General features: G+C 35.7%; 2 protein-coding genes across 3 annotated transcripts in view; both read left to right on the top strand.

The window, feature by feature from the left end:
• The window catches only part of kcng1 (potassium voltage-gated channel, subfamily G, member 1), a 53,853-nt gene extending 39,064 nt beyond the window's left edge, over window positions 1-14,789 (top strand). The window contains exons 2-4 of one of the 2 annotated variants that reach the window (XR_012398422.1): window positions 2,821-3,657; window positions 12,952-13,818; window positions 14,707-14,789. Coding sequence is in view for 1 of the 2 variants with exons in the window: in NM_001110410.1 (NP_001103880.1) it covers window positions 2,872-3,657; window positions 12,952-13,731 (1,566 nt within the window). In the remaining variant the exon portion in view is untranslated. 2 annotated transcript variants of the gene reach the window in all.
• Window positions 1-27,253, top strand: part of mical1 (microtubule associated monooxygenase, calponin and LIM domain containing 1) — a 508,844-nt gene that overhangs the window by 273,650 nt on the left and 207,941 nt on the right. The gene's annotated exons all lie outside the window — the stretch shown is intronic.

Raw genomic sequence — 27,253 nt, forward strand, 5'->3', positions numbered from 1 at the left:
ATGATATATGGATGAGAGATGTGTAGATGGATGAATTGACAGATGGCTGGATGGATGGATGGATGGATGGATAATAGATAGAATGGATGGATAGATAGATGGATGGATAGATGCATGAATAGATCAATGGTAGATGAATAGATGGATGGATGGATGGATGGATGGATGGACAGATGGATTGATGGATATAGATAACAGATGGATGGATAGCTGCATGGATAAATCAATGATATATGGATGAACGGACAGATGGACGATGACTGTATGCAAAGATAGATAGATAGATAGATAGATAGATAGATAGATAGATAGATAGATAGATAGATAGATAGATAGATAGATAGATAGATAGATAGATAGATAGATAGATATCTGAATGTATAGATAGATGGATAGATTTTTTTCTATTATAGTAATCATAATAACACTGCTGGACAGTGTGTGTGATCAAAACAGCCAGCCAAAATGCCAGTGGAATTGACCACTGCACTCTACTGGATTTAAAATCTCAGGCCTTCCCTCTCTAAAAAAGTAAACAGAGGATTATTGATTAGCTGAACCCGGGAGGTTTCTGTCCATTAGAAAGTCCTTTTTAGTGCATTACGGAGGAAAAGGGACATGAGTGATGTCATCAGCCGAGGCGAACATCTCGCGGGCAGCCACTTATTATAATAGCATTTGCTTCATCTTGTTACCTCTTCCGGATAGGTCTTTCATTTTAGTGGCCGAGTTCATTCTTCTGTTTTATAGTGCTTTTTGTTTGTCCTAAAATTGGCTTGCTTGGTTGAATGTGCCACTAACATTTTGTCACATTGAGTTTTCTAAGGAAAATTTAGGAATTTCTTTTATCATATTTAATATACAAGACATTGAGGCACTCACAACGTAAGTAAACTAGGCCAGATATTTACTTTTAACCATAAAAATATGTTAACATTATTTAAAAATCACTTACTACTGATTTATTGATAATATCAGTCTTGTCCATTAAAATGCAATGCAATCAACACTATAACAATACACAAGCTGTACCACACGTATGAATAAAGGAGTTCTTGAGATTTTAAGCTTAACATTAAATCTCTTGAAATTTAGGAAAGTTGACAATATTTTATGTGCAGGATCGGATGGATGGAAGGATGGATGGTTAGACGGACGGATATATAGATAGAGCTTTTTTCTAGATGGATAGAATGGACTTGAGGGATGCACAGATGAATGGACAGATTGAGAGATGTATAGAAAACAGATGAATGGATGGATGGACAGATGGGTGGATGTATAAATAATAGATGGATTTATGGATAGATCAAAGACAAGGATGGATGGATGGATGTATAGATAACAGATGCATGGATAGATCAATGATATATAGATGGAAGGATGGATGAATGCATAAAAATTAGATAGAATGGATGGATCGATAGATGCATGGATAGATCAATGGTGGATGGATGGATGGATGGATGGATGGATGGATGGGCAAATTGAGAGATGCATAGATAACAGATGAATGGACAGATTGAAAGATGGATGGATATATAAACAAATTGGATTCATGGATAGATCAATCATGGATGGATGGATGGATGGATGGATGGATGGATGGATGGATGGATGGATGGACAGATGGACGGATGGATTGATGAATGTTTAGGTAATAGATAGCAGATGCATGGATAGATCAATGATATATGGATGGAAGGATGAATGGATAGTTAGATGGATAGATTGATAGACAGATGGATGGATGGATGTTTAGATAATAGATAGAATGGATGTATGGATAGATTAATGGTGGATGGATGTATGGATAGACGGACAGATTGAGAGATGTAAAGATAAAACAGGTGGATAGGTGGAAGGATGGATGGATGGATGGATGGATGGACATAGAGAGATGCATTGTAAACAGATAGTTGGACAGATTCAGAGATGTATACATAATGGATGGATGGATGCATGAATGGATGGACAGAGTGATGAATATGTAAATAATAGATGGGTTCATGGATAGATCAATGATGAATGGATAGATGGATGGATGGATGAATAGATTGAGAAATGGATGAATAGATACATGGATTGATCAATGATATATGGACGGATGGATTGATAGACAGATGGATAGATGGATGAAAGTATAGATAATAGATGGATCAATGGGGGTTGGATGAATGGGGACGGATTAATAAATAAATGAATGGATGGATAGATAGATAGATAGATAGATAGATAGATAGATAGATAGAGATAGATAGATAGATAGATAGATAGATAGATAGATAGATAGATAGATAGATAGATAGATAGATAGATAGATAGATAGATAGATAGATAGATAGATAGATAGATAGATAGATAGATACAAACTTTACATGAGTGTAGAGTCTCAAACCTTGCTATATTTATATATAAAACTATTTAGATGGATGGATGGATGGATAGATAAGATGCTGATCAAACAATATATGCATTTAAGATAGATAGATAGATAGATAGATAGATAGATAGATAGATAGATAGATAGATAGATAGATAGATAGATAGATAGATAGATAGATAGATAGATAGATAGAAAAATGGGTGAATAGATGGATGAGCAGATTGATAGGTGTATAGAAACAGATGAATGATAGATAAAAGGATATTGATGTATACACCAAGATAGATGTATGGATGGATGAACAGATCAAGCATACATGAATGAATGAATGAATGAATGGCTTTATAGATGGAAGAATGGCCTAGGGAGATGGACAGACAGACTTATCCTCTGTAATGTGTGTTCAGTAATGTGCTGTCCATCTTGTTGCTCAGGTCACTCTGTGAGAGGACGCTCTGGACTCCGGCATGTGACTGAGCTGAAAGATGACTTTACTGGCAGGCGATGGTTCGGATTATGACTACAGCGCACTGAGCTGCACCTCTGACACCTCTCTGAACGCTCCACCCGTCCACGAGCAGGAGGCCCTCAAGGGGGTTTATTACAAACGGGCGCAGCGGCTGCCTCCAACCGACCCAAACTTCACCGATGCCCTCCATCCCGACGCCAGCCTGCCGTCCTGCGCTCAGCGGCTGCACGTCATCATCAATGTTGGCGGCCTGCGTTACCAGTTCCCCTGGACCACTCTGGAGGATTTCCCCCTATCACGTTTGGGCCAGTTGCGTCTGTGCAGCACTTTCGACGAAATCATGCACATATGCGATGATTATGACGTGGTCCACAACGAGTTCTTTTTCGACCGGAGTCCCTGTGCCTTTCGCACTATCCTGACCTTCCTACGCGCCGGGAAACTGCGCTCTCTGCGGGAGATGTGTGCTCTGTCCTTCCAGGAGGAGCTGCTGTACTGGGGTGTCCCAGAGGAGAGTCTGGAGTGGTGCTGTCGGCGGAGGCTCCTGCAGCGGGTGGAGGAGTGTGATGAGCTGGAGCGCGTGGCGGAGGAGGACGAGGAGGATGAAGACGACAGCGAGAGTGGTTTGGCCAGGGAGTCTCGTCTGGGACGCTGCATGGGGAAACTGAGGGACATGGTGGAGAAACCGCACTCAGGGCTGCCAGGGAAGATCTTCGCCTGTCTGTCGGTCCTGTTCGTCACAATAACAGCCATCAATCTGTCCATAAGCACCATGCCTGCCATGAGGGAGGAGGAGGAGACTGTGAGTATGCATTTGGAGTCCAATTTTGGGTTTAATTCAGCATTAATACATAAAATATATATCATATAAATAATTTTTTCGTTTATTCATTTTCTTTTTGGCTTAGTCCCTTTATTAATCTGGGGTCACCACAGCAGAATGAACCGCCAACTTATCCAGCATATGTTTTACCCAGCGGATGCCCTTCCAGCTGCAACCCATCACTGGGAAACACCCATACTTACACTACGGACAATTTAGCTTACCCAATTCACCTATACCACAGTATTTGGACTACTGGAGCACCCGGAGGAAGCACACAAACATGGGGAGAACATGCAAACTCCACACAGAAATGCCAACTGACCCAGCCGTGGCTCGATTAAGCGATCTTCTTGCTGTGAGGTGATTGTGCTACTCACTGCGCCTCCGTGCTGCCCCATATATATATATCATTCATTCATTTTCTTTTCGGCTTAGTCCCTTTATTAATCCGGGGATGCCACAGCGGAATGAACCGCCAACTTATCCAGCACATGTTTTAAGCAGCGGATGCCCTTCCAGCTACAACCCATCTCTGGGAAACATCCACACACACTCATTCACATTCTTACACTATGGACAGTTTAGCCTACCCAATTCACCTGTACCACATGTCTTGACTGTGGGGGAAACCGGAGCACCCAGAGGAAACCCACGCAAACGCTGGGAGAACATGCAAACTTCACACACATATATATATATATATAGATACAGGGCTTGACATTAACTTTTTTTATCACTAGCCACAATTTTTTTGTTGGGAAAATATATTTTATATGCATAAATTTGACTTTTGCATGCTAAAATTACTTGATTTAAATTGTGTTATGCCAATATGCCTCCTTAACTTTTTTAAATTTATTTCACATGACTTTTTAGGGCTCAGCACTAAGGGTTTACCTTTTTTTTTTCTCTGGCCACACCAAACTAATTATTTCTTTGCCACAATTTTTTTTATGTGTCAAAACAAGCTAAAATTGCTGTATATACACTTTATTAAACAAAAATATTCTTAAAAATACCATTGATGTAGAAAAAAAGTTGAAATTGAGACATTAAATAGTTAAATGTATTACTTGGCAAGTCAAAATTATGACTTAACATCTCATAGTGAGAAACTGTGATTCTTATACCTTTATCATAATTTTAAGTAAAAACTTAGACATTTTAAGTCATAATTTAGAATTTTTCATCTTGTAATTTAAACTAATTTTTATTTAGTGAGCCAAAATTTCACTTTATCGTACAATTTTTATAATTATATATTTTTATTGAGCTTTTTCAAGAGTTAACAATACAGAACATCAAAACAAAGCAGCAAACAACTAAAGTAAAACATACAGTATATAAAATAAATAAGTAAAAAAAATAAATAAATAAATAAATAAAAAGGGAGCAGATACAGTATAAACCAGTGGGGAAAAAATTGTCAAATCAAATGAAGTGCTACTGTTTTAATATAATTCAAAAATGAATTCCAATTTTTTTTAATACTTCATCCTTTCCTCTCAAAGAATATGTAATCTCCTCCAATGGTATGCAGTTGCAAACTTTTAAGATCCTCAGTAAAATTGGTACATCAATGTCTGTTTTCTATTTTAAAGCAATGCATTTTTTAGCTATTGTCAGCAACATTTCAGTAAGTTTAATAGCATAATTATGTTGGAGGTCAGAATTTGTGTAATTGCCCAATAAACATATCTCTGGATCCAATGGAAAATCAATTCCATGAATCTGTGATTCATGAATCTGTGAATATTGCATACTTGTACCCACAACACTTTCACTTTAGGGCACAGCCATGTAGAATGCAAAAATGTACCTTCTTCTATACCATCTTCTATAATCTTCATTTGTGTAATCTGGATGAAGTATAATAAAGCCTGTGTAAGAAATTAAACTGGATTAGTTTAAATCTGGAATTCAAAGTTGAAGTAACTCGTACAGTTTGAACTATCAAAGTCACAATTTCAACTTTTAATGTTCTAATTTTTACATTTTAAGGCTTCTTTTTCATCGTACTTGACGGAAATGGGCTTTCATAATGTTTAATGTCTACTAGCTGTCTTTTTAACACAAAATTGTCCCAATAGTGTAACTAAAATACTTAATTCATGTTTGATCCAGAAGATCTACCTTCATGAAGAGTTTATTTGGAAATCAAACACATGTGCACCAGCTGATCAAGCTCTTTAAGTTCACTGGAAAATGATCTCCAGGGCCCGGTTTTTCAAAAGTAATCCACTAGGATTTTGGATAAGGGATTGGATCAAATCTTGAAAATGGGTTTTTCAAAAGAAAAAACGGATTATGTAATCGGATTAGATCACGTAATCAAATCTTGGTTTTGATCCGGATCAAACCTTTAGTTTGGGTTTTTCAGACCTTTTTTTGTAGGATCTGGATCAATCTGATCCAAAAAACCTGGATTAAACTGATCCCATCAGAAGGTTGGATTTAGCGTGGATTTCCTGTCCAAAATGTAATGAAAACTTAAAAAATGTATTAAATAATACTATTTTTGGATCATGCAGTATCTTACGAGATATACTATTTATTCATAAGGTTTTAATTTTATTTGTTCATCTGTCAGGCTATAGTGAGTATAGGCTTTAATGTATTTAGCCTTTCAGTATAGGCCTACAGCAAAGTACAGAGTTTGGCCTCATAAAATAATCCCCCAAACAGCTGTCAAAACTGACCAAAAACAATCAATTTTATTCTGTCACTAATTGATATATATATTCATCACAATGAAAAATATTTTTCTTTTTAGAATATTTATTAGCGATGCATGCAATGATTACAAAATAACAAAAAAAATTTGCAAAGAATGGCAATCGCTGATTTTTGAAATCACTTTCAACAATTGCAAAAAGAGACTGGGCAGAAGCACAGCTTCGTCTGGCAGAGGAACAACTGACTCTAACCAAACTGCAGCAAACCAAGGCCAATGACTTGAGATTCGCCTCCTAAAGGCTACGCTCAGACAAGCTGCTCTCTCCACATCAGATGAGGAAGTCTGAACTTATTGTGGAGTTTTTGACATTAAGTCTTTTTTTTATTTACATCTATATTTGAAACTTATTATAAATATCCTCAATGTACAGTGTTATAGGTCTCAGATGAGTGGACTGCTGAAAGAGGATGGGGTGGGGTTTTTCTTGTTTTTATTATTTATTATTATTATTATTATTTTAATAATTATTAAAACATTTTAGTTTTCATTTCAAATAAAAATAAAGTTATATTGACCCCACGCTGACTATTCTACTTTTCGCTCTTTACATATCTATAGTTCTACATTGTGATTTCCTATCCTGTTTGAGCACTAGTTATCCAGATTTAGTGATCCTGAAATGTTCCTATCCGGATCAGATTGATCCAGTCCGATGTTGCTTTGAAAAACTGGCTCAAAAAGTAAGCTGGATTACGTGATCACGGATCGCAAAAACAGGATTACTAAATCTGGATCAATTTTATCCGGATTAAACCTTTTGAAAAACCGGGCCCAGGTGTCTGAGGCTCATCTCTGCATTAATAAAGAGCAGGATCCAGCACACTTGCATTCAAGTTTACAGTCAACCAGACTCAAAAACCAAATGACATCTGTTCCAGCATATACGCTTCCGCTAAAGCAAAGGTCATCTTTTTCCAGAAATAATACGGGCAATTAGACCGACTGGCACTTTAAAACCAGCCCTTTCGCTAATCGAATTAAGACGTCCATTGTCTCGGCTCACATCAGTCACTGGAATAATGAAAATGGCTGCTCCTGGAACAGAGGAAAACAGAGCATTGCAAATTCAATTCAATTAGGCAACATACTGTAGCAACGCCATGACAAAGGCTCCCATTTTCATCAATTATGTTCGTTGTGCGTGGCACAGGCTATTTATAGCAATCTGACATGAGGGGGAAAGAAACTGTAGGAATTTTCCCCGCACATTTAATCATTTTGTCTACAGTACTTTCTGAGAAATCTGAATAGTACTGTTAAATATTTTAGCATTGCCTTCATCTGGATTTCTGTTGATATTTAGAGTAGAGGTTTATGATAATAATAATAGTTATTTGAATGGTCACACTTTACAGTAAGGTTTCACTAGGTAATATATTTACTTATAACATTATACATTATACTTACAGGACCTAATAGTGAACCGTGCATGCATTTATTTATTAATAATAGTTCAACATTTACTAATGTATTATTAACATCCAAAGTCACGCTTGTTAACATTAGTTACTATGCTGTAAGTTGACATGAACTAAATAATGAACAGGTGGCGCAGTACGTAGTGCTGTCGCCTTACAGCAAGAAGGTCACTGGTCCAAGCCTCGGCTAGGTCAGTTGGCATTTCTGTGTGGAGTTTGCATGTTGTCCCCACATTCGTGTGAGTTTCCTCCGGGTGCTCCGGTTTCCCCCACAAGTCCAAAAACATGTGGTACTGGTGAATCTGAATCTGAATGTGAATGAGGGTGTATGGGTGTTTCCCCGTGATGGGTTGGAGCTGGGGCGAGGGTCGAGTAGTATACATACACATATGTATATATACACGTAGTACAAAAACTATTTACATATCAGTGAATCGAATCACCAAATAAATAGAACCATCCTCAGGAAAAACAAGTACAATCTAAAGGAAAATATGATAACAAAGTTTGCTAAAAGCCCTTAAATGATGTAATGGATTAAATTCTTCCAATCTGTTGGAGCCTTCAACATAAACGCTCTTTTACTCATAGATTTTTTACAACGAGAAACAAAAAAATAAGTCTGAACAGAATGTCTAACTTGATAATTTAAGGAAAAAAATACCAAATATTGTTGTAAAAATTAAGGATACTAAAAATGAATACGTTTAAATATAAATTGAAGCCAGTGAATATGTCGTCTTGTGTGCAAAGATGGCCACTGCAACAGATCATACATTAAACAATGATGCGTCTATGGTAGTGTACTGAGCTCATGATCCAAACACAAACTAAAATAAATCAAAAGCGCCGAGCAGAGATGTCCGGCTAATCGAGCTCCCCCAGACAGAACTCCTTAAAAACCAGACATTTGTGTATAAAAGACCAACCCAGAACAAATCCGCAAAGTCTATTATATGCCTTATTAAGGGGAGCAAGATCTAATTTTAAGAGTTCCCACTTAGATATTCTTGGCATTTAAAGCAGGTTTGGTATGCTGTCCCGGGAGAGGACCCTGAGCTCGGAGATATTTGAGCCCAGGACCACTGCCTTCAATAAGCATATCAGGGGATCTGAGATCAGGTAGGTCTCGATAGCTCCCCATTTATAAGATGGGAGAAAAAGGAGGAGATGGGGTGGAAGGGGGGATTCCTCCAAAATGAAGATAGAGCAATAAGGAGAAATGATCCATTTATAGTAAGCTAGGATCACTCTGATTGGATTATTACTAATTACAGATGAGTGGCCAGCAGTGCTCAATCATATCACGTGCTCCTTTCGAAAATAGTTTATGAAACTTCACTTCACACATTGGCAAAATAAGTTAAAGAGAAAGTTTCTTGCGAACACTAAATGAAAAACAATGCCTAGACCGATAGAAGATACTAATTCCAAGGTTGACTTTACTTACATTATGATTAATATGTGATTTAAAGGAAAGTTCAGAATCAAGCCATACTTCGAAGTATTTAATCGTATCAACTTCATCCATAGGAGTACCGTCATTACATAATATACTTCATAATATACTTCAATTTTGCTCACAAGGCTTCTAACATTCAAATGAATAATTCTTAACCCTTTAACCTCATCCATCCTGAGGATGTATTATAATAACAACACAGATCCAATATATAATCATAGGATAACATCCCCCCTTCAAAAAAAAACCCACAGATAAACAACAAAGAAAATTAACCACTAAGGAACAAACACAAAAGACACATAAATACACTGAGACAACAACAAATAAACACAAAAAACTTTGAATACTCAACTTAAATCAAACACTCAACTTAAGCATTAGTCAGAATATTAATAATAATAATAAAGTAGATTATAATGATATTTTTTTCACCCCCAACAGTAATAATAATAACGTATGACAGTCCAAAGACATGCGGTGCAGGTGAATTGGGTAGGCTAAATTGTCCGTAGCATATGAGTGTGTGTGTGTGAATGTGTGTGTGGATGTTTCCCAGAGATGGGTTGCGGCTGGAAGGGCATCGCTGCGTAAAAAATTGCTGGATAAGTTGGCGGTTCATTCCACTGTGGCGACCCCGGATTAATAAAAGGACTAAGCCGACAAGAAAATGAAAGAATGAATGTTACCTCAAAATAGCTACACTTATTTAACCACACACACACACACACACACACACACACACACACACACAAATATATATATATATATATATATATATATATATATATATATATATATATATATATATATATATATATATATATATATTGAATAAGTATACCCAAACAATAATACTAATTAAAAATAGATATAACAGTATTGGTTGTCATGTTATCATTAACTACCATTAACTAATATAACCTTATAGTAAAGTGTGACCATTTGAATAAACACATAATGCCAATATGCAAATAGTTCTGATATCAACTTAAGTTTCATTATGGAAGCATGCAATCAATATTTATTAAATAGGGTGTAATGTTCAGTTTCACTGGCAGTGTTTTCACATTTACTGCTCCACAATCAACACATTTTGTTAGTGTTAAAGGTGCAATCCTGGGATTTAATGAGAACGAAAAAGACACAGGGAGGTATGAGGTGAAATAGTAATAAAGTGCTGCAAAAGTTCTTGAGATGTATTGAGGAAGGATGTGTTTCCATGAACCACTGTCTTCCTCTAGTGGTCTACTAGCAGTAGTACAACTACTTTTTTTTGTTACACCCAAAATACAAAACCCATCAACATTTATCCAGCCTCAAGCTTTGGTTGAACACTCTGATACGGAAAATATGTATTAATATACTTGATGATTAGGAGGTTTTAGCTGTTTGAGCTCTTAATGAAAGTCAGCAGGTGTCAGGAGTCCGGCTACAAAAAAGTATGAGCTATATATACAGTTGAAGTCCTTTAATTTTTTTTTCTTTTTTAAATATTTCCCAAATGATGTTTAACAGAGCAAGGAAATTTTCACAGTATGTCTGACAATATTTTTTCTTCTGGAGAAAGTCTTATTTGTTTTATTTCAGCTAGAATAAAAGCAGTTTTTAGTTTTTTAAAAGCCATTTTAGGGACAAAATTATTAGCCCCTTTAAGCTATATTTTTCCGATAGTCTACAGAACAAACCATCATTATACAATAACTCGCCTAATTACCCTAACCTGCCTATTTAACCTAATTGGCCTTATTTATGCCTTTAAATGTCACTTTAAGCTGTTTAGAAGTGTCTTGAAAATGTGAAGTAAAATATTATGTAATATTTCAGTTATTAGAAATGAGTTATTAAAACTATTTTGATTAGAAATGTGTTAAAAAAAAACTTCTTTCCGTTAAACAGAAATTGGAAAAATAAACAAGCAAAAGAAGGGGCTAATAATTAAGGGGGCGCTACTAATTCTGACTTCAACTGTATGTATGTATGTGTGTGTGTGTGTGTGAATGTATATATATATAAATATAAAATATATATATATATATATATATATATATATATATATATATATATATATATATATATGTATATGTATATATATATATATATATATATACAGTTGAAGTCAGAATTATTAGCCCCCTTGAATTATTAGCGCCCCTGTTTATTTTTTCCCCCTATTTCTGTTTAATGTAGGGAAAATTGTTTCAGCACATTTCTAAGCATAATAGTTTTAAAAAACTTATTTCTAATAACTGATTTATTTTATCTTTGCCATGATGACAGTAAATAATATTTTACTTGATATTTTTTAAGACACTTCTATACAGCTTAAAGTGACATTTAAAGGCTTAACTAGGTAAATAAGGTGAACTAGGCAGGTTAGGGTAATTAGGCAAGTTATTGTATAATGATGGTTTGTTCTGTAGACTATCAGGAAACAATTTTGCTTAAAGGGGCTAATAATTTTGTCCCAAAAATGGTTTTAAAAAATTAATAACTGCTTTTATTCTAGCCGAAATAAAACAAATAAGACTTTCTCCAAAAGAAAAAATATTATCAGACATACTGTGAAAATTTCCTTGCTCTATTAAGCATCATTTGGGAAATATTTAAAAAAGAAAAGAAAAATCAAAAGATGGCTAATAGTTCTGACTTCAACTTTGTGTGTGTGTATACAATATATATATATATATATATAAAATATATATATATATATATATATATATATATATATATATATATATATATATATATATATATATATATATAAAAATATATATATATATATATATATATATATATATATATATATATATATATATATTATTTTTTAACACATCTACAGCTATGCAGTGGCACAACTAGGTTAATTAGGGAAGTTATTTCATAAGGATGGTTTGTTCTGTAGTCCTAAACTTTTCCGCCCGCTACCCCCAAAATGACAATGCCAGTGACTCACGACCCCCAATATCCTCTGAGGCTATTATAAATACAGAATCCCTGCTTGCAATGGCGCACACGCACCAATAGACCCAAGTCTATTTAATTTAATTTTTTAATGTATGTCAGTGCTGTAAATGTGCCAGAAAGTTTAAACTGGTGGTATAATATCAGTCTGCTGCATCTGACGCTATTGCTGTGTCTTTAATATAATGTAATTACCCCAGGGGTCGCAATCCAATAGAACTATTAACTATAAGCTACTAGAGTAACTATATAGTAACTATAAACGACTATTTTTTTTTCTTTTCAGTAGGTTATGGATAAAATATGGGAATTCTTATGGTTTCATAAAAATAAGTAGATTTTTGGAAATCACCAGGCGACCCCCCCCCCCCCCCCCCCCTATTGTTCCGTGACCCCTCGAAGGGTCCCGACCCCCACTTTGAAAACCACTGCTGTAGACTATTTAAAAAAATAGAGCTTAAAGAGGCTAATAATTTTTTATCTAAAATGGTGTTTAAAAAAATGGAACTGCTTTTATTCTAGCCAAAATAAAACAAATAAGACTTTCTCCAGAAGAAAAAATATTATAGGAAATACAGCGAAAAATTCTTTGCTCTGTTAAACATCACTTGGGAAATATTTGAAAAAGAAGAAAAAAAAGCAATTCACAGGAGGATGAATAATTCTGGCTCTCTCCTTTTGTATTCCAGGGCAAATGCTCTCAGATGTGCTACAACATCTTCATCGTGGAGACGGTGTGCGTGGCCTGGTTCTCGCTGGAGTTCACTCTGCGCTTCATCCAGGATCGCAGCAAGCTTGCCTTCCTCCGCCGGCCGCTCAACCTAATCGACGTCATCGCCATCCTGCCCTACTACATCACGCTGGTGGTGGACAGCACCTCCACGGGGGAGAAGCGCCTAGGCTCGGGCAGCAGTTACCTGGACAAAGTGGGCCTTGTGCTGCGTGTTCTGCGGGCGCTGCGGATCCTCTACGTTATGCGTCTGGCAAGACACTCGCTGGGACTCCAAACACTTGGTTTGACAGCGCGTAGATGTACACGAGAGTTCGGTTTACTCCTGCTATTCCTCTGCGTCGCGATAGCGCTTTTTTCCCCACTGCTCTACCTGATTGAAAACGAAGCCGCAGCCACGAGGGAGTTCAGTAGCATCCCTGCCACATACTGGTGGGCTGTTATTACAATGACCACGGTTGGATATGGAGATATGGTGCCGCGCAGTATCCCAGGACAGGTGGTAGCACTTAGCAGTATCCTCAGTGGGATCCTGCTCATGGCGTTCCCGGTAACCTCCATCTTCCACACTTTTTCCCGCTCCTACGTAGAGCTCAAGCAGGAACAACAGCGGCTGCTCCAGCGCAGGACTCACTTCCTACTGCGCAGCCGCATCGCAGGGCTGGGCAGCGACCTGTCGTTGGAAAGTGATGTGCTGTTTCCTAGTGTGTCATCTGAACATAGAAACCGAGAGGAGTAAACGTACTGAATTGAGGATGTGTGGAATATGAAGCAGCTTCTATTTTTTTTATATCTTGAATATTGTATTGTGTATTATTCGACAACAGTTTTTTTAAAGACATGCTCAGTTCTGAACCATCCAGCAGAGTTTAAAGTGTTCCTATTATGTAAAGTGATTCACTCAGATCAAGTTTGATTCATGGTTTTGATTTCACCATTATGACGTTTCAATTCCCTGAAACCTTCGTTCATCTTCAAACCACATATGAAGATATTTTAGATGTAATCCTGGAGCTCTCTCATCCTACTGCGCAGCCACATTGCAACTCTGTATAGCGACTTGATTTAGTCCCGCCCCCCCCAATAAATTGTGTTATTAATTACCATTATGTTGTATCAATCCCCTGAAACCTTTGTTTATCTTCACAACACAAATCAAGATATTTTAGATGTAATCCTGGAGCTCTCTCATCCTACTGCGCAGCCGCATTGCAGTTCTGAGTAGCGACCTGTTTTAGTTTCCCCCAATAAATTCTGTTATTAATTACTCACCATTATGTCATTTCAATCCCCCCGAAACCTTCGTTCATCTTCAGAACACAAATTAAGATATTTTAGATGTAATCCTGGAGCTCTCTCATCCTACTTCGCAGCCACATTGCAACTCTGTATAGCGACTTGATTTAGTCCCCCCCAATAAATTGTGTTATTAATTACCATTATGTTGTATCAATCCCCTGAAACCTTTGTTTATCTTCACAACACAAATCAAGATATTTTAGATGTAATCCTGGAGCTCTCATACTACTGCGCAGCCGCATTGCAGGGCTGGGCAGCGACCTGTCGTTGGAAAGTGATGTGCTGTTTCCTAGTGTGTCATCTGAACATAGAAACCCAGAAGAGTAAACATACTGAATTGAGGATGTGTGGAATATGAAGCAGCTTCTATTTTTTTTATATCTTGAATATTGTATTATGTATTATTCGACAGCAGTTTTTTTTTAAAGACATGCTCAGTTCTGAACCATCCAGCAGAGTTTAAAGTGTTCCTATTATGTAAAGTGATTCACTCAGATCAAGTTTGATTCATGGCTTTAATTTCACCATTATGAAGTTTCAACTCCCTGAAACCTTCGTTCATCTTCAAACCACATATGAAGATATTTTAGATGTAATCCTGGAGCTCTCTCATCCTACTGCGCAGCCGCATTGCAGTTTTGAGTAGCGACCAGTTTTAGTTTCCCCCAATAAATTCTGTTATTAATTACTCACCATTATGTCATTTCAATCCGCCCGAAACCTTCGTTCATCTTCAAAACACAAATGAAGATATTTTAGATGTAATCCTGGAGCTCTCTCATCCTACTGCGCAGCCACATTGCAACTCTGTATAGCGACTTGATTTAGTCCCCCCCCTCAATAAATTGTGTTATTAATTACCATTATGTTGTATCAATCCCCTGAAACCTTTGTTTATCTTCACAACACAAATCAAGATATTTTAGATGTAATCCTGGAGCTCTCATACTACTGCGCAGCCGCATCGCAGGGCTGGGTAGCGACTCGTCTTTAGAAAGCGACATGCTGTTTCCTAGTGTGTCATCTAAACATAGAAACCCAGAAGAGTAGACGTACAGAATTGAGGATGTGTGGAATATATTGCAGCTTTTATTTTGTGTATCTTTAATATTGTTTTGCATATTATACATCAACTGCTATTTTTACAGACATGCTCAGTTCTGAAACATCCAGCAGAGTTTAAAGTGTTCCTTTTATTAATAGAGATAGCGATTCACTCCGATCACATTTGATTCATTTGATTTCACCATTATGACGTTTCAATCCCCTGAAACCTTCCTTCATCATCAGATTAACTTATTTTAGATGAAATCCTGGAGCTCTCTCATCCTACTTAGTTCTGAACCATGAGTTGAAAGAATCCGTATTATGTAGGGATATAACCAGCACAGGCTCATTGTGGATTCGTACCCCCATATACATTTCTGGAGAGCTCGAATTATGTACTATGAGCGAGGTATGTCTGGTTATTTTGTATGCAAAACAAACTCTATGGGGCAGGATGACGCCGCTTACAGCTTTTTCGTTGTTACCAGTTTGCACAGTGGCTTGCCGGGTATGTTGGCGGACTTGGGACGTAGAGCAGTGTTCACCGAGATGACGGGGTTCAAGTCCGATGAAGAACTGTTCCAGAAACCAGGTAAAACAAAAACAACTACAAAAAAAAATTTATTATTAAGCAAACAGAAGGCTGAAAAGGTGGTGAAATCACGTGGTCACAACTGCTTTTTTTCTAGATTGGTTTTGATGACACTATCGGTTGGGTTTAGGGAAGGTGGTGGATGGCACAGTCAGTCGACAGCAAACTGGCCTGGTCGGCTGAAGTGTATATTGCGCCCTCTGGTGGATTTATGCAGAAGAGGATACACTAGAGAAATTTAAGATTATCAAAAAGTGTACACATCGATCTCTGGTGGATTTGCAAAAACAAAAACTGCGAGAAGACGAACCTCTGGTTACATATTTCAATGTCCCTAGAAATGTAGACCTGAATATGTATCCGCAATAAGCCTGGGTTGGATATAACGATTCACAAATTTTTTTTTTTTGAATATTATATTTTTCTTTTCTTAAAGCGACATAGAGCGATACAGAAAGCAACAGCAATTATAAAGACGAAACAGAAAAAAAATAAATAAATAAAAAAATAAAATACAAATAAAAGGGACATAACACAGAAAAAAAGAAGGTTTTAAAACGATTCACTAATTTTTTAATGATTTTTTTAATAAGGTTAGTTCACCCAAAATTAAATTCTGTTATTTATTACTTACCATTTTGTCATTTCAATCCCCCAAAATCGTTGTTTTTTTTTTAAACGCAAATTAGAATAAATCTTAAAGTGTGCCTATTATGTATGTAAATAATGATTCACTCAGCTCATGATGTGTTTAATATCTTAACCTTAGTTAGCTAGCTATGGAGCATAGCTCACAATTTTGTTTTACCCCCCCTCCAAACAAACATTTCTTGTTCAATTGGTCATCTTTAAAACACAAATGAAGATATTTTAGATGAAATCCTGGAGCTCTCTCATCCTCCATAGACCGCAACAATACAGAGACACTCAGGTCCAGAAAGGAACATAAGCATTCTCAAAACATTCCCTGTGACTTCAGTCAGTCAGCTTTAATCGTATGAAGCACTAAGAATACTTTTCTTCACCAAGAATCTGTTTAAATGATTTTGTTCGTCTATGCCTTCTCTTTCTCATCAGGTCATCCAGATGTGCTTTACTATGGGCAGTACCATGAATTGCCATTAGAGTCAGTAGTGGAACACGCAAGTATCATATTGCAGTAAACATGTACTCTAATCTGAAGCGGAAGACATCAAAGCCATTTTTACAGTGATTCGAAACAACCCAAGGGTGAGAAAATGATGACAGATTTTCTTTTTTGGATGAACCGTCTCTTGAAATATAAATGTTCAGTTTTGGTCTTGATGGTTCCGCTAAATCAGGGGTGCCCAAACTTGAAGGGGCTTGATTGAGGCTAGTGGGCCGCAGGTAAATATAGTTGCCATAGGAAACTTTCTAATTTATTTAATAATATTTAATAATAAGTAGAAAACTTTGCTTTGAGTTAACTAATGCAGCAACATTTATTTTACATTTTATAATGAACGTATTACAGTAAAAACAAAGACAATCTCATTTATAACAGCATGGAGTTACACTAGTTTTGCCTTGATTTGCTCACTGATGTCTTCTGCATAGTCTCCTATCCGTTGAGTGATATTAGCCCCTTTCACACATACAGACCTTTTTTGTATGTTGTATGTGTGAACAGGTCCTTTTTGAAAATACCGGTGAATTCGTTCTGGCTATTTTCTGGAAAGAGAAGTTGTAAGATTACCGGCAATTTGCCGGAATGCTGCGCTGTGTGAATGCAGAAGGAAGATTGCCGTAATAAGCGCGTGCACGTCTAGAACGTGTTGACGTGAGACGTCTGCTTTAGCCAATCACAACAGTCAGACGCATTTACGTCCGTGCGGTTTGTGAGGATAAAAGCCTTTAGCTGCGTCCCAAATGTGCTATGTACTTATGCACTTACACACTCAACAGGATAGTACATGTATGTAGTGTTGTCCCAAATGGCACACTGTTTTTTTACTAAACGGAAATTCAAACCATTTCCCTGATGACGTTTGACAGTTGCCAAATCAGTGAAATAAACGACCGAATTATCAAATAATACCTATCGTGAGTATTGCCGCATTCACCATCGGGAGGCGATATAATCACTCGTAGGAGAATTTTGCTTTCTCCACCCAAAATAAATAAAGTTATCCAACATGTGCGTCCGATAGCTCCGCCCCTTCCGCTACGTAAGCAAACCTGCGGTCGTTGAGTGCGTGAAGTGTCCATCATTCCACACTTCATTTTAGCGACTGAATGAGTGCATCATCCGGGTAATTAAAGTGCACTTATTATTTTAAGAGTTTTCAGTGTGAACGCACTACTTACACTATTTATACTACAAAATGGCGTAGAATAGTGCATAAGTATGCGATTTGGGACGCAGCTTTTGAATATTTTCCCAGACACCTTTAGCTGCTAGAAGTTAGTCAGATCACGTTTATATGTTCTTCTTAATGCCAACTGTGTAAATAATCATCGATGAGATGCTTATGATAAGCCGTTGTTGGTTTACGTTCGTGTGCCTGTGAAACAGCCTGTGAGCGCCTGCACACGCACATATTATGAACATCTCGACATGCGAAAGTGATCCTGCGAAAGTTGTTCACAATATTGATCATCCACAGAGTTTGTAATGTAAGTTAGTCAAATGTTTACAAATACAAGCGCAGCCGTTTAAAGCTCATTTGTGGTGAATGATGTCAGAATTTACCGGTATTTTGGAATGGATGTGTGAATGCTCTTTTCCGGAAAATTTCCGTAACGTCCTCGCCTGTGTGAACAGCACTTTTTTGAATATACCGGTAAAGTCGCTCCGGAAATTTTCCAGATATTTACCGGTATCACTGTGTGAAAGGGGCTATTATTTACAATTTTAAAAATCTGATTTATTTGCAGCATTTAATTGAAACATTTCATTTCAGTTTGCATTTTTGTAGCTCAGCAATGAAGCGAACAAAAAAAAGGTTACGTCAAATTAGAAATGAAGATCTCTTTTAAAGACATTCGCCCCAACCCTCTCTATCTTTCTCACTCTCTTTTTAGATGGAATGCTGAGCCAAATCAGAGGTTACAATGGGCCAACTTTGGCCCGCGGGCCCTACTTTAGGCATCTCTGCATTAAATGGCTCTTTAGGGAACCCTTTTTGTACTTTTTGGCATCTTTATTTCTAAGTGTGCATTTTGAACTTTGCAGACACGTCACAGTAGACAGAAATATCAGTATATCAGAAAAGAAACAACAGGTCACTTTAAGTGATTTTCACTTTAAGTTTTTCAACTGAACTTATCAACGTCTTTGGGTTTATTTGAAAATGACTGAATGAGGTCAGTCCTAATGGAAGAGGTCACTTAAAGAAATGTATTATGCTATTTGTTCACTTTCATGACATTCTACAAAAAGGAGAATTTTTAAGAAGGCATTATTTGGCTCTTTTCTCCATATTCAATTATGAATAATGGCGGACTGGTCCTTTTAATCTTCTTCAAGATTTAATGTCTACATAAATGTGTTATAAAGTTTCATAAAATGATTAAGAAAGACTTCCGAAAGCATTTGAAATGTGTTATTCACTGAAAATCTCAGACAAGTCAGTAACCCAACCTGATTTATTCACTTAATGTTAAAAAGAATATGCCAAAAATTGATTTCAATAGAAATGTTTTGGTCCCACTTTATATTAAGTGGCCTTAACTAATATGTACTTACACAAGAATTAATAGTTTGTTACAATGTACTTATTGTGTAAATATGTATTTACTGCGTACTTAATACCTGTATGTAACTACACCTGTAATTAACTTCTGTAACTACATTTGTAAATACACTGCTGACCATTCCCTACACCTTAACCCACCCTTAAACCTACTCATGCCACCAAACCTGTTCATAACCCAACCCCTATCCCAACTCATGAGCACCACAAGTGTTCTCAAATACATTATGAACACAGTAAGTACATTGTATTTATTTTTAATGCAACTACATGGTAGTTAAGGACACTTAATATAAAGTGGTATCAATGTTTTATGTGAAGATTTTTTTCGGTGTAAATACTAATATTATCTGAAAGCTTTTGATTTATGAATAAAAATGACTCAAATTAAATTGTAAATTTAACTTAAAGCTTTAGAAAATGTTTTTATACAGTATAAAAAGTAATCACATTTTTTAAACAAGAACAGGTAGTAGAATAATAAATGCGCTGCAACAACTAGAATGAAGAGCCAGATTGTCATTTTTAAGTTAAAAATATTTAATTTGTTGTTGAGATTATATAAATAAGAATCAATAACCTACTTTTATGGTGCTTTTTGCCCTTTCAATAAATTTATATTGAAAACAAGAACCAGGAAAGCAGAGGAAAGTAATAAATGACATGCTGGTTTGAAATGGTAAATAATCACATTTGTTTTATTTTCAGGGTTAATTAATTCCTTTACTAATCAAATCTGAGCATGTCTGCTTTAAATCAATAACTTCATGCCATATTATTGTTATTATTATTATTATGTTGCCACATTTCTAAACTTTTCTTCTGTATAGGATGTGTTCACACAAGGCTTTTTACACATTTCTAAATAAATAACAAAAATACATAAGGAATACTATTAGGGCTTCACGATTAATCGAAAAAAGATCACGATCTCGATTCGCCCCTACACACGATCTCAATTTAGCTTTTCTACGATTATATTTTCAAGGTCAGGAGAGAAGCAATGCAGTCGCACAAGTCTTCACAGCAACACTGACACCTTCAAATGGCGTTAAAAGTGTCACATACTGTGTTTATACGGTATAATTCACCCAGAAATGTGATTTCTATCTAAATGTAATGATTTATTTGCAGCGGCGAAATCACACGTTAGCCGACCACGAGCTATTGAGAACGTGCATGTGCACGTAGCACTCCAATGACAGCTACTTTAGTGAACACAACCTGCATAGGCTGTGAATAACAAGTACTAAAGTTGTAAATAAAGTTCAGTTTGTTGCACAGAGCTATCGTTTGAGAGCCGCGCTGAAGGAATGATTTGCATGAGTGTGTGTTTTATTAGTGACAGCGGCCATGAGCCACGTTCGGAAGTGAAAATGAAACTGGCCACACAACATTTAAATGCTCATGACGCATTTTACAGTAATAATTAGGACAAGCATTTGATAAGTTTTTTCTTTCATAGCGAACACACAGTGTTGTGCATGAAAATAAATGTTTAGCAGTGTCAGTATAACTAGTCTAGCTTATATAATGTTGAATAAAATGCAAGAAGAATTCTGATAATGACAAATGTCTGATTGTACCAATTAAAACAAATGATCTAATAATGCTGTCAATGACAAATGACAAGCACATGTCTTAAACATAATAAATCAACTTCAGAATTATGAAAAGTTATATTCTGATATAGGCGAGGCAGTGGCGCAGTAGGTAGTGCTGTCACCTCACAGCAAGAAGGTCGCTGGTTCGAACCTCGGCTCAGTTGGCGTTTCTGTGTGGAGTTTGCATGTTCTCCCTGCCTTAGCGTGGGTTTTCTCCGGGTGCTCCAGTTTCCCCCACAGTCCAAAGACATGCAGTACAGGTGAATTGGGTAGGCTAAATTGTCAGTAGTGTTTGAGTGTGTGGGTGAATGTGAGATGGGTTGCGGCTGGAAGGGCATCCGCTGCGTAAAAACTTGCTGGATAAGTTGGCGGTTCATTCCGCTGTGGTGACCCCGGATTAATAAAGGGACTAAGCCGACAAGAAAATGAATGAATGAATTAATATATTCTGATATATTCATTTTACTGTGAATTAACAAACAGGACATATGTAGCGGAGGCCAGCTAGTAAGTGCTGTGCAGGTCGGACCGGGTTGGGTGCTGTAGGACCGGCAGGGTTACATTGGTGTCGTGACCCGGATGGGAGTGAGTTTTAGGGGGGTGAGTGTAACCGTGGCCAGCCAGTAAGTGCTGTGCAGGTAAACTTCACTCCTCTGATCTCCAAAGGGTGCTGTAGCGACAGACGCTAAAGACCATGGTTTTTAGTCTCCTTGTTAGAGCAACCGACTCTCATGCGGAAGCTCGCCAGTTCGATCCCAGCTCGGAGCGGGGTTGGGTCTTGTAAGACCGGCGGGGTTACACATATTTGAAAGTCTGTTCAAGTCCACCATAATGACTGTACAAAATTGAGCATTTTAAGCAACAGTAGAGCTACACATGAGCCTAATATTATTAGTGTTGTTTTATCGTATCGTCACTTAAGAATTATGAGGTTCTATCTGTCAAAATTGAGTTATTGACATATTTTTATTAAATGACAACTTATTGTTTACATTTTAAGACTTTAAAAAAAAAAAAAGTTGCACACATACTGTTTGCTATATGGATTGCAAAAACTTTGAATGCTCAATTTCTCAAAACCATTCAATGCAGACAGAACCTTATAATCCTAAGGTGACGATATGTTTGAGAATTAACAATAATAATAGCACACTCATCTTAACCTTTATTTTACATGTGTGGCACTTAGTGACTTAGTGTTTGTTTTACATTCTTGCTGGATTTTGATTACGTCCGCGTGACCTCAGATTGGGTCGGCCCCTCTCGAAACCAGCCGGCCGTCGCCTATTGGACCAAATGCTTAACATTTATTATTATTATTATTATCATCATAATATCACATCTTGTAAGAGATAAAAGCTTGTAAAAGCATGTAAAAACAATACATATTAAAAAAAAAAAAAAAAAAAAAAAAACCTGACCGGCCCACATTTTAAAAAATGGTCCGGCCCTTCTGGCATTTGCCAGAATTGCCAGATGGCCAGTCCGCCCCTGTTTACATCTAAAGTATAGTAAGAAAGAATCGTGATCTTGATTTTAAGCAAAAAAAAAATTGTGATTCACTTTTTAGCCAGAATCGTGCAGCCCTAATTACTATTACTATATAGTTATGAATCTTCGACACTTATGTTTGCCTTCCTGGTCTTTATTATTTGCAAGCATATGAGTAGAAGTGAATGCCAAAAAAATCTTCTGTGATGGAACCTTAACATCATGATGCTCATTTTACATATACATTAACCTTCATACGCTCCACTTTGTTAAATGTGCACATGTGTTTTCAGTACTTCACTATCTTCCCTTTGTGCATTTTAATGATAACATACACACTAATGATGTCACACTAGTGTATCACTTCAATGATGTGTGTTTAAACACTTGGTCCAGGTGTTGTGCTGCTGATATGTACTAAAGTGTACGATGTATAATTACAGAATGTACCACAATATACAATCTCCAATGTTTACTGCTACAAATATCCATGTGCCAGGACCATCTCCCTCTTCAGGTTCTTAATTGTGTGCTGTACAGTTTTTATAATAATGTTGTTCAAAATAAATCACACATAACATGGATCAGTTTTATTGTGTGTTTGTCTAAAACTCGCTTTGTTATTTTTGATTGTTTATTTAAACAATATATTTAACAGACCTTCTGCAGTCCTCTGTTAATCGAGTTGTTATTTGAGTTACTGTTGCCTTTCTATCAGCTGGAACCAGTCTGGCCATTCTCCTCTGACCTCTGGCATCAACAAGGCATTTGTGCCCACAGAACTGCCACTGACTGGATATTTTTTATTTTTTTAGCCATTTTCTGTAAACCCTAGAGATGGTTGTGCGTGAATCACAGTAGATCAGCAGTTTCTGAAATACTCAGACCAGCCCGTCTGGCACCAACAACCGTTCAAAGTCACTTAAATCACCTTTTTTTCCCATTCTGATGCTGGGTTTGAACTGCAGCAGATCGTCTTGACCATGTCTACATGCCTAAATGCATTGTGTTGCTGCCATGTGATTGGCTGATTAGACAAACAGTTGGAGAGGTGTACCTAATAAAGTGGCCGGTGAGTGTATATATTTTACATTGTGTAATATTGGAATTAAGTGATTTCGAATCGCAACCAAATTCAATTTTCATTAATGAGTATAATATTTTTACCCCAAAACTTTGTTATAAATTATCTATATAATCTGTTACGTTTAGTAGGATACACAAGTGATAATCAGTGTTAAAACTACATTTCAATTAACTCTAAGACAGTCCAAAATTCTGTAACATATGAGCTTTTGAATAAAAAGAAAATTAATGGATTCAATGCATTAATATAAAGATATAAAATAATATATAATATAAATATTGTAATAATAATATATAATATAAAATTTGAATAGTATTACCAAATTTTATGTAATCCCATTTGTGCGGTACATAATGTGCAGTTATGTGCAGTATTTGTCTAACACTCGCAGAATTGGACAGTAAATACTATGATCACATCATTAAACAACAGCCTTAATAGTTTCCTAGACCTAGAGCAACCAGCCTTCGCCAGCAGATGGCAGCAGCGACAAATATTTGACCAATTAGAAATGATTGTAAAATAACCTTATAGCACACTATTGAGCAGATGAAGGAATTGGCTTCAGGCTATAGTTTTTTTGCTATTTGTAAGGCTGTCAAAACCTGATGAGACTTGTCATCTTAGGAAATGGCAAGCTCAAGAGACATGTCTTGAAAGTATGAATAAACGTAATCACAGTTCTAGTCCCTGTAATTTTATAAGAAATGCACATTACATCAGATTTCCCCTTATTTAGGAAGAAGACTGACTCACAGACATGTAGACAGACATACATGCATACATAAATGCTGGATTCCACACAATTCCTTCATGTCCCGATAAAAATCGATTAAGTTAACTTAGTTGTTTTTACAATTTTAAGTGGGTTGAACATAAAACAATTAAGTTGTCCCAAAAAAAACCTGAATAATTGTGTTAATTCAGCTCATTTTAAATGAGTAGTTTAAACGAGCAGCAAAAGTAAAAAGGAAATTGCAAATACTATTTTCTACAACTATAGGGATTATTGTTCACTACAATACACCAGTTTACTGTAGTGAAAACTAAAGTCTAAACTACATTTTTAAAAATATTTATGAATCGATTAAAATAAATGAATAAATGCCTCCAAAACATTTATTTTATTTTATTTTTTAATTTTATTTTATTTTATTCATTCATTCATTTTCCTTTGGATATTCCCTTTATATTATATTATAATGTTTTATATTATATTATATTATATTATATTATATTATATTATATTATATTATTATGTTTTGTATTATATTAAATTATATCAAATTATATCATTTTATATTATATTATATTATTATGTTTTGTATTATATTATTTTATATTAAATTATATCATTTTATATTATATTATATTATTATGTTTTGTATTATATTATTTTATATTAAATTATATAACTTTATATTATATTTTATTATATAATAATATAATATAAAGTTATATAATTTAATATAAAATATATATATATTATATTATATTATATTATATTATATTATATTATATTATTTAAAAAAAAAAAAAAACACTTTAAAGTACCAGCTGCAGGTCTGCAGTCTTTAGCACTGTTTCCTCACTGCAAGAAGGTTGCTGGTTAAAGCCCCGGCTGGGTCTGCCTGTGTTGGTGTGGATTTCCTCCAAGTGCTCCAGTATGAATATACATGTAGTTTAATTTCTTATTTTTTGCTGCCTTTCACTATTTTGTAATGTTTTATTTATTTATGTATTTATTTATTTATTTTAACACTGAGCAATGACGTTATTGGTGTCCCAGATCCAGCAATAGGTGGCCCAGTTACCTTAAATTCACATTGGAGTCATGACAAACCTTTCTAGACTCTCTCAATTCAATTCAAATCAATTCATTCATTCATTTTCTTGTCGGCTTAGTCCCTTTATTAATCCGGGGTCGCCACAGCGGAATGAACTGCCAACTTATCCAGCAAGTTTTTACGCAGCGGATGCCCTTCCAGCCGCAACCCATCTCTGGGAAACATCCACACACATTCACACACACACACTCATACACTACAGACAATTTAGTCTACCCAATTCACCTGTACCACATGTCTTTGGTCTGTGGGGGAAACCGGAGCACCCGGTGGAAACCCACGCGAAGACAGGAAGAACATGCAAACTCCACACAGAAACGCCAACTGAGCCGAGGTTCGAACCAGCAACCTTCTTTCTGTGAGGCGACAGCACTACCTACTGCGCCACTGCCTCGCCCTCAACTCAATTCAATAATTGCTTTACTGTCATGATAAATGTTACAAACAATTATAAAGTTTACATTAAAAAGAACATGTGTTCAACTGTATATATGACATTATATATATATATATATATATATATATATATATATATATATATATATATATATATATATATATATATATACACACATATATATATATATATACATATATATATATATATATATATATATATATATATATATATATATATAAATATATACATATATATATATACATATATATATACATATATATACATATATATATATATATATATATATATATATATATATATATATATATATATATATATATATATATATATATATAAAAATACAGAAAAATACAAAAATATAGAAATACATTTTTCTTCTTTTTTAAATAATTTGGAAATGATATTTAACAGAGCTAGGAAATTCCAATTCTGACTTCAACTGTATGCGTGTGTGTTTGTATTTTAATTGTTTTATTATATATTATTATTGTTGTTATAATTTTTATCAATATTGTTGTTACTATCTTCCCAACACACACCTAGATTATTATAAATGAATCATTGTAAACATACTGATTACTGTTATTTATTATTACTGTTTTATCTATAAATGTTGATTGTTAAATGCATTTGGATTTCTCATTTTAATATTTATTATTTTTTAATTAATATTTTTATTATTATTTTATTATTATTTTTATTTACTACTATTATTTACCGTTTAATATGCTTTAAAATATCTATCTATCTATCTATCTATCTATCTATCTATCTATCTATCTATCTATCTATCTATCTATCTATCTATCTATCTATCTAATATATATATATATATATATATATATATATATATATATATATATACACATAAGGGAGACGCAGTGGCACAGTGGGTAGCACAATCGCCTCACAGTAAGAAGGCCTCTGGTTCGAGCCTCGGCTGAGTCAGGTGGCATTTCAGTGTAGAGTTTGCATGTTCTCCCTGCGTTCGCGTGGGTTTCCTCCGGGTGCTCCGGTTTCCCCCACTGTCCAAAGACATGCGGTACAGGTGAATTGGGTAGACTAAATTGTCTGTAGTGTATGAGTGTGTGTGTGAACGAGTGTGTGTGGATGTTTCCCAGAGCTCGGTTGCAGCTGGAAGGGCATCCCCTGCTTTA

This window comes from Danio rerio, chromosome 23, assembly GCF_049306965.1.
Source record: "Danio rerio strain Tuebingen ecotype United States chromosome 23, GRCz12tu, whole genome shotgun sequence".
Taxonomy (NCBI): domain Eukaryota; kingdom Metazoa; phylum Chordata; class Actinopteri; order Cypriniformes; family Danionidae; genus Danio; species Danio rerio.